Genomic DNA, 12,492 nt, shown 5'->3' on the forward strand with positions numbered 1-12,492 from the left:
CAAAGTATATTCTGAAATGAAAGAAAATATATTGTCTCTTTTCTTTAATTTCCAATTAAAAGCTGTGGCTGAAATATCTACTTTCATAAGTCTTAGCATTAATGTTGGATGGAAAGCAGTGTCAGAGGCAGCAAACAGGCCTAACAAATTCATTGCCATGCCATCCAGTGCAATGCAAATATCTTCCAATTTTGTCCCATGCAGACATCTGAAACCTGATTGAACTGTATCAAAGGCTAGGAAGGACTCGGAGATTTTACTTAGCTGTGTCTTAATTGCTTTACTGTTATTTAAGATGCAATTGGAAGATCGGCCTAAAGTGTTTGAGGTCCAAGGGATCGTGATTGTTTTGTTTTTATCTGTAATGGCACCACAACAGCTGACTTGAAGCAACCAGGAAATCTACCCATAGATATAGAAAGTTTATAAGCGTCACAAAGGATGTATGCTTGACGCATGATTCATGTTTTGGAGGAAAATAATCGAAGGACGAGTGAGACTTCTTAGAACTTATGCTAGCTACCGAACCTTCAAGAAGCTAATGCTGTTAGAGAAATAGACTGATGCCGATTCAAAGGTTCTTTCTTTGGTGGCTTTTTGTCCATGCCAATAAATTATCTGATAAGATCAATATTGTAATAAAAGCAGGAAAATAACAAATTTGAGTTCTTTAGACACGATCATAGAGGTGGATAAAGCTTTAGGTTGGCACAAATTGTATGCAAAATCAAAAGTTGCTTTAGATGTATTAGAAGTTATGCTAATTTATAATCATAGTATGTATATTGGGCATCATGCGGTGGTATTTGACAAACCTTTAACTAATTTTTGAAAAGATTGCTATTTAGAGGATACTGAAAGGCTGAATCCGATTTTTTAAAACTTTTTCTTAGGGAAGTAGGGGCAACGAGTGTACAAGCTTTGGGAATCTAGTCATTACAGGTAATAGATGAATTCAAGAAAGTTTTCCAAATTTGTAGATAGTTGCTTTGCCAAAACCTCCAGTGGTAGAAGGAAGAGATGTTGGATTGCTCATCTGGAAGGAAGTTGCCAAATGATATGGCCAAGTAGTGGACAGACCAAAAGGAGCAGAAAAAATAAGGTCTAAACGATGGCCTCCTAAATCAGAAGGGTTGGCCACATGGTGCCTGTGTTGGAGCACAGATAGCTACTCCAACAGCTGCAAAGTCTCTGGGCAATTAGTGCAGTATTATATATTATATCCACCTCATAGTATCACATGAGTGATTTAAAATAGAAGGAAAAATGAGTTTGCGTTTCACCAAAAGATGAAGGTTAGTTCAGGTAGCCCTATGTATGAGAACTCTAAAGAGAGAAAAAAATAGGAGAGAGGCTATTTGAACAGGCAATCACCTCATCATAACTGTAAGATCTTCCTCTATCTCGTCTGGAATCAGAGCAATCGACATGAAGAATTTTATATTGTAGAGGAAGAGATTAAAAAAACATATCCAGTGCAGCGTTCAAATTAAGCCAGATTTTTGTTAACATTATTAAATCAAGGTCATTAAGCACGTAAAGAAAGGATCTAATATTTAGTAGCATGATTTTAAATGAATAATGAAATATGTAGGTCTATGCAGCCTTTAACCTGACTGCAGACTTTACCAACAGGTGAGTTGATGAGCCGTATTTATAGCCTCATCATAGGTGTATTTTCTCAGACTGTGAAAAGTTGTTGCTTAGTTCAAATGATGTGTGGCAGATTGATAGCAGGCGGCTGAGAAGCAGGAAAAAGGTAGCTTTTTTAGCAGGAAGTCGTCAGACGGGTTTACATTTGGCGCACCTACTGCAAAGGCATGTCCCTGCAGCCGTAAAATAAATGACTGGAGTGATGTCGTCAGGAGGAGGGCTCAGTTGTGGTCATTGAGTTGGAAGCTGTAATAAAAATAAAAGAAGACTGCGGGGAAGGAAAATAAAATCAAACTGGTGTCAAGCAGCTCCTGTTTGAGCCTTGGGATTTCTTCTTGACCTGAAACTACATGGAACAAAAACAGCTAAAATAATTGGGGAATAAAGGTAAATGAATGAACTGAAAGTAACTAAAACAATAAAGAAAACAGCATCAATGCTAACACAAGAAACTAAAACAAGAATAGATGACAGATGGGACAATATCCATACATAAGAGACAATGTAACCGTGGGCCTGATCTCAAAAGGGCACTTTCTGCTCTCTTCAAACTTTGACTCTTAATTGACCCCAATCACTGTTCTTTCCAGAGGGTTTCAGCTTCCAGATTGAGCTTCTCTGTGAGTTTGTCCTCAACCAGCCTTTGTATTTTACCATCCCAACTGTCATACTTATGGACACCCCTGTCATTATTGCTTTACTAGGGCAACAGCTGGAGGCATGTTGTCCTTTATCAATACATTTATTTCTCTCCCCATTTTCTCGTTAACCTGAAGACTCGACTCTCAACCCCCAGGGACAGTTACTCCCTCTGGACACCTCAACATGTGCATGATCAAAAAATGAAATATTGGACACAAATCCACTAAGGGAGCAGATGACCAAGGGCAATGCAAACATGATGTCATTTTGTGAGTATGTCGTGTGAATATGGGAGAAATAAAAGAAGCCTCTTTACCCCAGCTGGAGGCTTGGTGATGTGTCAATTAGCACATGCCCATCATTCTCTTCTTTAGTCTCACCAACATGGCCCCTATCTATTTGTGGGTTCCTGGCCACATTTTCCCCCCACAGTTAGAACGCCATCACTCTGTTGGGCTTGTAGAGTTTCAAGAATACATGGGGCATGTGGTTAAGTCTGAGTTGGACTCCAATGTATCGCCCTTCCCTGTCAACCCTAGTCTCATTTTTGCTAATGTCCTTTTTACAAAATCGATTGGGGTAGAGTTAGTGGAGCATGTGGAATATATCATTTTGTAGCAGATGCGACTCCTGGAGAAAGAATAGTAGAAGCAAAATGTCCAGGAAGGAATCATTTAAATATACATTCAGTGTTATATGTGTCACAAAAGTGAACACTTAGTCATAGTAACCCTAGGGATTGAATGATAACACTAGAATTGTATCAAAAGTATACATTTATTTTAATTTTTAATATATGAGTAGCTTTTCTCAAAGGTAAAAGTCTGGCAACTGAAATACTACCAAAATAATCACGCTAGGTACAATGGTAGTACAAAAACACCTTTCGCATATAATGTGGACAAATAATATAACCACATACAAGTGAATTAATACAGTAAAATTCACAAATTATTTTCAAGTAAATTTGAAGTTTTTTTTGTTGCAAAATAGGCGTAGTGCGTCGACGTTTCGGTCCTCGTTGGTCTAACCGATCCTTAGGACCATCTTCAGGACAGAAAAGTTGCACAGGAATATCTAATACAAGTATTAGATATTCCTGTGCAACGTCGACACACTACGCCTTTTTTGCAAAAAAACCCCTTCAAATTTACTTGAATATAATTTGTGAATTTTACTGTATTAATTCACTTGTATGTGGTTATATTATTTGTCCACATTATATGCGAAAGGTGTTTTTGTACTACCATTGTACCTAGCGTTATTATTTTGGTAGTATTTCAGTTGCCAGACCTTTGAGAAAAGCTACTCATATATTGAAAATTAAAATAAATGTTTATTTTTGATACAATTTTAGTGTTATCATTCAATCCCTAGGGTTACTATGACTAAGTGTTCACTTTTGTGACACATATAACACTGAATTTATATTTAAATGATTCCTTCCTGGACATTTTGCTTCTATTGTTTATGATACCAAGTCCCAGGGGGATTATTGGGTGGCTGTTCTATTGCTCCTGGAGAAAGAAGACATCTGTATCATGTTTCATCATGTAGCTTCAGAGTTGTTGCTTTTCTCATGGGCAATATAGCCTATTTAAAAGCTTAAACAGTTTCATGGGAAGGAGGTCCATGTCCACCCACCATAGTGAATTCTTTTCTCCCATCCACTTTCCTACACTTGATAAATCCCTCCTCCTGTAACCATACTAAACCTATGGCCAACTGGGCCCAATCTATTCCCCTTAGCTGGGTAATGTTGCCAGCTACATAAACTGAACTTGCTGACCGCAATTCCAACCCTGCCACAATGGCTTTTCCTCGGGTATGTTTCGTGATTAGGGACTCGCAGAGCTGAAGGTCTTTTTCAACTCCCATCTCTTTGTACAAAGCATGACGTGTATTGTTTGGTAGTTATTCCAGATAGTGGGTGCATTATATTGAGAAAGCTAGTCCTCTGGTGTTTTCTGTCTTACATTTATTTACTTTGCCTGGCAGTGTCATAAAACCTTGTGTTACGATGGTCTCCGGAGGTGTTACGTTTTTTGCCCTGGCTGGTTGGTCAGATCTCAAAGATGATATTGGGTCGCAATTGCAGACACTTTGTGTCTTTCAGAGTGAAATAATTGTTGTTTTATTTCTTCTGCATTCTGAGTCGAGTGACATTTGGAAGACCTTTTTTATAGGGGATGGAGTGGAGCCTGGGATGGCAGAAAAGAAGCCTTTAGTGCCATTTAGTTGAGAAAGAAACCCGGCATGGGAGTAGAAGTTTTGAAACCTGCCACTGGGATATGTTTTTGTTTTTCCTGCAAGTAAGAGCTTTGGTCAGTGTGTCTGGGTGTTCTTTGCAAGGGAATGGTCAGTGACCATTGTGCAGCAAAGGAGTTTTGGGTGCAGAGAGGTGAAGAGTGAATCCACTCAGTCTTGGATCAGAGAGCTATTCCTGGGTCTCAGGTTGTCTGTTATTGGTGAAGGAAATTAATTAAGTTTGTATTGAGGTTGATTGCTTGACAACCACGCTATTATGGGAGCATTTGGGTCAGCGCATTTCTTTGATTTGAGATGCTCAGATGGAGTTGTGACTTGGAGACATGCTGAATTAAAGGTTAGTAACAATGACTCAGGTGTCATGTGATGGTATTAGATATCGTAGGAAGACGAGAGCTGAAAGATGAATGTTAATCTCAAATAACTAATAAGCAGAGGATCAAAGAAATGTGCTCCTCCTAGGTACCTCTGTTTTGTTGCAGGGCAGTTGTTCAGTGGCTTATCTATCACAAATCTCCACATGCACAAATAAAATATCTCTGCCATGACACCCAGGCGGGTCCGAGGGTAATCAAAGATCAAAGTCAACAGATAAAAGTAACATGAGGTTGAACACATACATTAAAGAGATAGGCTGCGAGGATACAGGGGAACTGTACAGTAAATTAGTCATGGCTGAGTTACCAATGGAATTAAGGTCTCTGCCTTGTTGATGATTTCTGAAATAACTCATTAATTAATTAATTTATTGTGGGTTTGTAATGCACTAGAATCGACTCCCGAAGGAGTATCTCTGCACAGTAGACCGCTGGGGAACCCGTCCTGGCTTTCCCTGTGAGATGGTCCCTACTGGGTATCTCCAAGGTGAAACCAGGCATCCCGGCGTATGTGGGGGGCCGTTGTGGAGATGAGGCAAGCTAATGCCCAGAGTTGCCGAGTGTGATCCCTGGTTAGAGTAGGCACCGAGATGAGAATTATCAAGTCCGCTGACCCTGGTCCACGACCCTGCCGCATCGGGAATTGAACCCTGGTCCTGGGCCGTCCTCTGCTCTCAGGTCTGCCGCCTCTAACCAGTGAGCCACACCACTCCGCATTATTCAGTAGACCACACATTCTCCCAGTCCCATGGCATCTAGAATTTTCCATAAAATGGTTTAGTTGAAAATGTCTAATACTGACATATCTGATAATATATGCATTCTACTACCATCTAATGTCTTCCTGGATTCATCTAGGGCTTATGCAGTAAGACCATTTCAGTACCTTGATGTGGATGAAAGCCATGCTGTATAAACTTTTGCGTCCATGAAATCTCTTATCTTCTCAATTCAAAATAGTTCAAGAATTTTAGAACCCAAGGAAAGGAGGAATAGAAGTAGATGTAGACTAAAACTGATCAAGACATTCGAGTGCACAGAAGCCTTCTTTAGAAGCAACATTAACACTCCTGCTTTAAAGATTTAGGAACTGGACATGAAGAAAGCAAAGGCTTCATAATTCCCCCAAAAGTTTAAAGCAACTCTGAGCAACTGATTTTAAAACTCACAAATGGAAGGGATCATATGGAGAACCAAACATGGTTTCTTTTCAGCTTTTCCAGTTCAATTCTAGCCGTTGTGCCAAATGAAGACACACTTGATAAATGGGTTATGGAAGTTAGTAACTCTAATGTTCTCTCTTGTTCTACACATGTCTGTGTCAAAACGAGTAGGAAAGCTTTTCTCCGAGCCCTTAGAAGGAATGTTGTGGTCAGTGGTGGACAGGGAAACTAGCTGTTTTTGAGTTGCATAAAAATGTTCCTTCTGCTAGTTAGACATTCTCTTCTTGTTTGGAGCGGTTTCCCACTGAGATCAACGTGTCTTTTTATTTTATAATCTGTTTTAAAATTTGGTTTATAGCTAGGACACCCACGCTACTGTATTCCAGAGTGTTAGCTTCTTCTTTTATACTTCAGATTAATAAAGTATGTTTAATCCACGAAAGATGGGAGTAAGGCAAATCAAGATACTTAACCAAAAGTTAGGCACAAGCCTTTCTAATAAACTGGTTCTACTTTGCTTAATGTGAAAAAGGAACATAAAGTTTCTGCTTTATCTGAGCGTGCTAAAGAGAGTGTTGTAATACATCAGACAATGACTAGCTTGGCAAACACATGTTTATATAGCTGGCACCATGAGCCTTAACTGATACCAGTTAATGTTCCTCAAGAGTCTCTAAATAGACAGTCTTTACTAGCACACTTGACTAAGAATAAAGTTTACATCAAAAGATTTAAGTTACCCAAATGGTTATGTGTTTTTGTGAAAGCAATACTTATGTGTTAACGCAATGTATCTTGGGTGACAATGTATAATCACTATATCCTCTCAGGGTAAACAACTTTGCCACTATGCCCTCAGCTGGAGTTTAAATTGGTTCAGGTGAGAGGCAGTTTCTTCCTTTACTTGATAAAACAACCTCTCCATCTGCCTTCGATTCAGTGATGTTATTATGCCACCCGAGGAATTACCTCTACTAAAGCGTGTCCAAACTATCTCAGAGCGAACTATCTGTAATAGTTAAGGACATCTGACCATTATTGAGTACAGATCCCATGTGAAGAATGTATTCAGGAGAAGCATTTTCTACACCATTATCTTAGTAAAAACGAGTGCAGTTTTTTCTAACTGGCTAGAACAGTTTAGGAAAACCTGCAATTATTTTCCAGCGATAAAAACATAATCTATCGGAGCACTCTTAATCAGTGATATCACAAACAATATGCTTCGAAAGTTTCACTCAGTTGAGCATTTAATGTTGGTTAATGTATTCCTTAGTGAGATCATACTGTCACTACAGCCAAAACGTGTTTCGCCCCAGCGTATTTTCAGAAGGCTCATATAAGGAAGCAGGGGCGGCTCTAGGCTCATGGCGGCCCTGGACATGGAGCGTAGGTAGGGGGCCCCGGAAGAGGGGGTCCAGGCGGGGCGGAGCGCGGAGGCCAGTGAAGAGGGGGGGGGGGGGTCAATGTGTTTGGAAGTGGAACAGAGCCGGAGGCCGCCAAATCCCTGCCAGGGGCCACCACGCTAATATGTATCCATCCTCGGGGGATTATTATATTAAGGATATATATTGGCGTGGTGGCCCCTGGGGTTTGGTGGCCCTGTGCGGGTGCACAGCTTGCATATGCCTAAGGCCACCCCTGAAGGAAGTCAAAATACAAGAAAGCATGGAAATCGTCATGTCGCTGCAGATTGGAAGCAAAGGATGGTAGATGGCAGGCATTCTTTCTCGTATTTCCCAAAGATATTTGTATGAATACAATGCTAACAGCGGTAACTCATTAATTACGTGGTTCCTTCCTGATCAGTGTGTAAAAGTAGGGTTACAAAGTTCTTCCAAACATTTGTTGAGGTGTTCTGTGAGTCTCTGAGGTAAGTAAAAAGTAAAAGCTATGATACACTTATTGTGTCCGTTTGTTCCGTGTGTAATCTGTGATTTGTCTCCATGAGCGCCAATATAGCATGCTTGTCCGATATATTTTACAGCGTTCTATTGATACCAAGCCATGTCGGTCACTACTTTTTTTAGAAGTCCTCTTTAAAAAAATATTTTGCAAACTTTTGTAATTTTTCATTGTCTGATATATGGAAACTAGTGCATTGTTATTATGTATATTTGTAAAGTGTACTATAACCTGTGAGGGTATCCTGACGCATTCATTCTTCTGGGGATGTTACCCGGTGGCATAAACATTAGATAGGCCACATGCTTTGTGTAGAATGACATGAGCCTTCAACAAGAGTTTAGATGTACTTCATTTAGGGATCTAAGTGATATTTGGCTAACAAAATTTCAAATTAGTTTATGTTGGTATGAAATGGCACTACAAATCATAGTTTATCAAGCTATCAAAAATCAGCATATATATTCCCCTTGGGTAGGCTCTCCTTTTTAGGTTGAAGCCTACTACACACCACAGCTGTCTGGTTGCAAAAAGACTTATTGGGAACATTCTGAAAGCTTCACTGGATATGCATTCCGCCCATTGCTTACCATTGGCTTAGTAACTTGCATGTGCTTGCTTTATTTGTTTCGGGCTACCCAGCATGTTGTTGTCCCTCCCATGGAGCAAAGCTTGTTTACCACCTCAGTTGTATTCTTTCACAAGTGCTCGCTTTCTGTAAACAAGCCTGGTCTGTAAATGGAGCTAGGTCTGGTGGCTTAGTGGACTAACTCGTCCACTGTAGGGGCCTGTGTTTGACCTCAGGATCACAGGTTCGAATCCCAGCAGGCCCACTCAGCCTTTCATCCTTCCGAGGTCCCTAAAATGAGTACCATTGAGTTGAATGACAAAAAACATCTGTTATTCAGTGCCAAGATAACCATCTGGGTGAATGTACTCTTTACAAATACAAATGTTATGTTATGTTTAAATTAAATTATGTTCTTATCTTTTCACATTTTCTGTTCATTCAAAGACAGAGGTCAAATGCTGTCTTCTGAGGGAGCTTGGTGTTTACTTTTCTTTTTCTGACTTCAAAGTGAAAGGATTTGTGTGACAATCTTGCTGGATACTGGCAGTAAGAAAGGAAAGGTTTTTTCTAGCACACAACAAACATTTAATGTCTGTAAATGAACTGTGCAAATATTTAATAATTAGCAAAGCATAAATGAAGCACAATTTTTTGTAAATCAGAAGTGTGGTGGAAACAAATATTTTAATACGATTAAAACAAATCAATACACTAGGTGATGTAATTTCCACATATTTACGTTTGTGCGCTGTATAAAACAGTATGTGCAAATGTAATTGTAATGCCAGTACGCTACCACACCATGCACATTCAACTCTATGCCACTGGACTCTATGCCACTATTTTCTATCCTACTCCTCTCTGTGCCACTCTACTCCGCTCTACCCCACTCCACTGTACAACCCTCCATTTGGCTCTACGAGGCTAGGCTCTGCTCCACTCTGCTCTACAACACGAAACACTACTCCATGCCACTTAACTCTAGGCCACACTAGTCCACTCTATGCCACTTCACTGTAAGACACTCTATGTGATTCCACTATAAGACACTCTGCGCCCCTCCACTCTACACCACTCAGCTATACCCCCATACTCTCTACACCACTCCAATGAACAACATTTTACTCCTCTCCACTGTACGCCACTCCACTCTACAACTTTACTCCTCTCTAGACAACTCCATGACACTCTGACGTTCAACGACACTCCACGCCACTTCACACCAGTCCACTCTCAACACTTTACTCCACTCTCCTTTACGCCACTCCAATATGCGCCACTCTACTGAACGGCACTCCACTTTACAAGACTTTACTCCCCTCTATGCCCATCCATTATTTGCCCCTCCACTCCACGCCACTCTAAGATACTCCTCTCCACTCTACAACCCTCCTCTCCACGACCCTCCTCTCCACTCAACGACCCTCCTCTCCACTCCACGACCCTCTTCTCCACTCCACGACCCTCCTCTCCACTCTATGACTTTCCTCTCCACGACCCTCCTCTCCACTCTACGACCCTCCTCTCCACTCTACGACCCTCCTTTACACTCTACGACCCTCTACAACACTTCGTTCACTCTGCTCCACACCGCTCTACTCCCCTCTGCAACTCCACTCCACTGTGCTATTCCACTCCACTGTGCCACTCCACTCTGGCACAACAAGCCACTCCACTATACGCCACTCCTCGCCACTCCACTCCAATCTCCTCCAGTCTACATAACGCCCTCTATGACACTTTATTGCACTCTACTGTACGACACACTTCTCCACTCTACTCACTCCACTGTACGCCACTCTATGCCCCGCCACTCTACAACACTGTATCCCCCTCCACTCTAGGAAACTCCACTCCACTCTACAGCACTCCCCTCCACTCTACATAGCTTCCTGTAAGCCAATTTACTCACTCTAAGTCATTTCACTAAATGCCACTCCTCTCCACGTCACACTACTCCACTTTACATCATACCACTACATGCCACCCAACGCCACTCCACTCCACTCCACTCTACTCTACGGCACTCTTAACACTTTACATCACCCTTCACCACTCTTCTCCACCCTACACCATTCCACTCTACAACACTGCACAAAACTCCACTCTTCACCCCTCCAGTCTGACACTCCACACCATTCACCTCTATGCCACTAACTGCCATGCTGAACAGCAGCCATGCTTATATACAACATGGCTAAAACACATTGACAAAGCCAATAGCTCGTGCGTAGGCGGGACATATTGGCTTTTTGTGGACCTGTGTAGTCAAAATGAGGGTTCCTAATGCACATTTTGCATTGTTTTCTCAACATATATTTTGTCAAACAAATGGCAGAAAAACGTAATATTTCAAGTTTGGCGACTTTGAACTGGGGGAAATATGCGCTTCTGTTCATTATGTTCAATTCAGAAATGTGGCACTCTCACATGGGTTCCTGGTAAAAACTACAGCTTGCGATATCCATATTTAAATGGGCGATTCTAAATGTGGGGTAATAGCTTTTAATATTCCGAAATCTAAAGACTGAACTGAACTGAAAGAGAATAAAATACAAATCTAGATCTAGAATGCTTGGAAAATGGAGAAATAGTATAAAATAAAAGATTTTTGTCGAAATAAAGACTGATTATTTCAATTGTGTTTTTCCTAATTTCATTAGGTAACATTCTTGGTGTAATTCGAGACCATCGTAAACTAGTCAACACATTTCGACTAATGCGAAGAGCGGGATACATCAATGAGTTTGTCTCCATCTCAACAAACCTTGCTGATAGATGTGTTTATATTTCCTCAGATGGTGGAAGATTATGCAGGTACATTATAATTTGTATTGGTATCACAGTTTTTAAGGATTTGATAACTAATCAAATGCATTATTGGCTTTCTTCTCAGTATAGACTATGCATCCCCACAACATTAGCAAACTTGGGAAATATAACTAAAACAATTACATTCAGTGCAAAACAGTATGTAGGAAAGTAGGATCTGCTTTTATAGTTACCCCCACTTTTTGCTTAATGTAATGCTGTTTCTGACTAGTCTGAGACCCTGCTAATCAGGTCCAAGTGAGATTGGACACTGGTGTAACCTTATCAGTCCCTAGTATATGGTACTAAGGTAGCCAGGGCATAGGTACACCAGGGTCCACCATGGGCTGAAGCATGTATTATACCACCTGCCATTGCAGCCTGTGTAAGTTGGTGCTAACACCACTTTAGGAAAGATATAGGTTTACCTAAATCTAGGGTCACTGCACTTAAAATCTAAAAGTAACCCCTAAGGCAGGCCTTACAATCCTGAAGGCAGGGTGTGTGTTTCTAAGTGTGAGGGTGCCCCTGCATGAGCAGGACACCCCTATAGCTTATGGAGTCCATTCTCCCGGATTGTAAGGGAGATAGCCATATGAAATATAGAGGAGCACCGTGTCAATACGTGATGACCATCTCAAAACTGGCTGTAACGAATCCTATCATGTTTGGTATCAAACATATTGGAATAATACCTCCACACTGTAAATTGTGTGGGAGGTATGATTCCATGCACCGTAAAGCTCCTTTGGGATGCCCTCGGTGCTCCCTGTACCAGTCTTCCAGACCCGGACATCAAGCTAGGGCTGCTGCCAGCCAGAGACCCGTTTCTGCACTCCTGCTACTGAGCTGGGGCAGGGGAAGGCAGAACAATAGGTATCCTGTCACTGGGAGGTGTGACCACCTCCCAGACAGGGTTTGGTGCATTGGGGCAGGGTGAGGGTGCTTGCCAGCGCCACATGGTCTGCGTGAAGGGCATACTTGGTGGCGTCCATGTATAGACCAGTTCAAACCAGTTCAGGGAGCCGTTTGCTCCTGCTCTTGCATGAAAATGAACAAAGGACGGGAGTATTCTCCCCCTTGTCCAGCCCCTCCTTAGGGA

General features: G+C 41.4%; 1 protein-coding gene across 1 annotated transcript in view; it reads left to right on the forward strand.

Moving 5' to 3' along the window:
- The window catches only part of POLR3B (RNA polymerase III subunit B), a 1,027,565-nt gene that overhangs the window by 555,823 nt on the left and 459,250 nt on the right, over positions 1-12,492 (forward strand). Inside the window, exon 16 of the mRNA XM_086921773.1 lies at positions 11,243-11,396. Coding sequence (XP_086777899.1) covers positions 11,243-11,396 — 154 coding nt within the window. The remainder of the gene's footprint in view (positions 1-11,242; positions 11,397-12,492) is intronic.

This window comes from Lissotriton vulgaris, chromosome 1_1 (genome assembly GCF_964263255.1).
Source record: "Lissotriton vulgaris chromosome 1_1, aLisVul1.2, whole genome shotgun sequence".
Classification (NCBI taxonomy): domain Eukaryota; kingdom Metazoa; phylum Chordata; class Amphibia; order Caudata; family Salamandridae; genus Lissotriton; species Lissotriton vulgaris.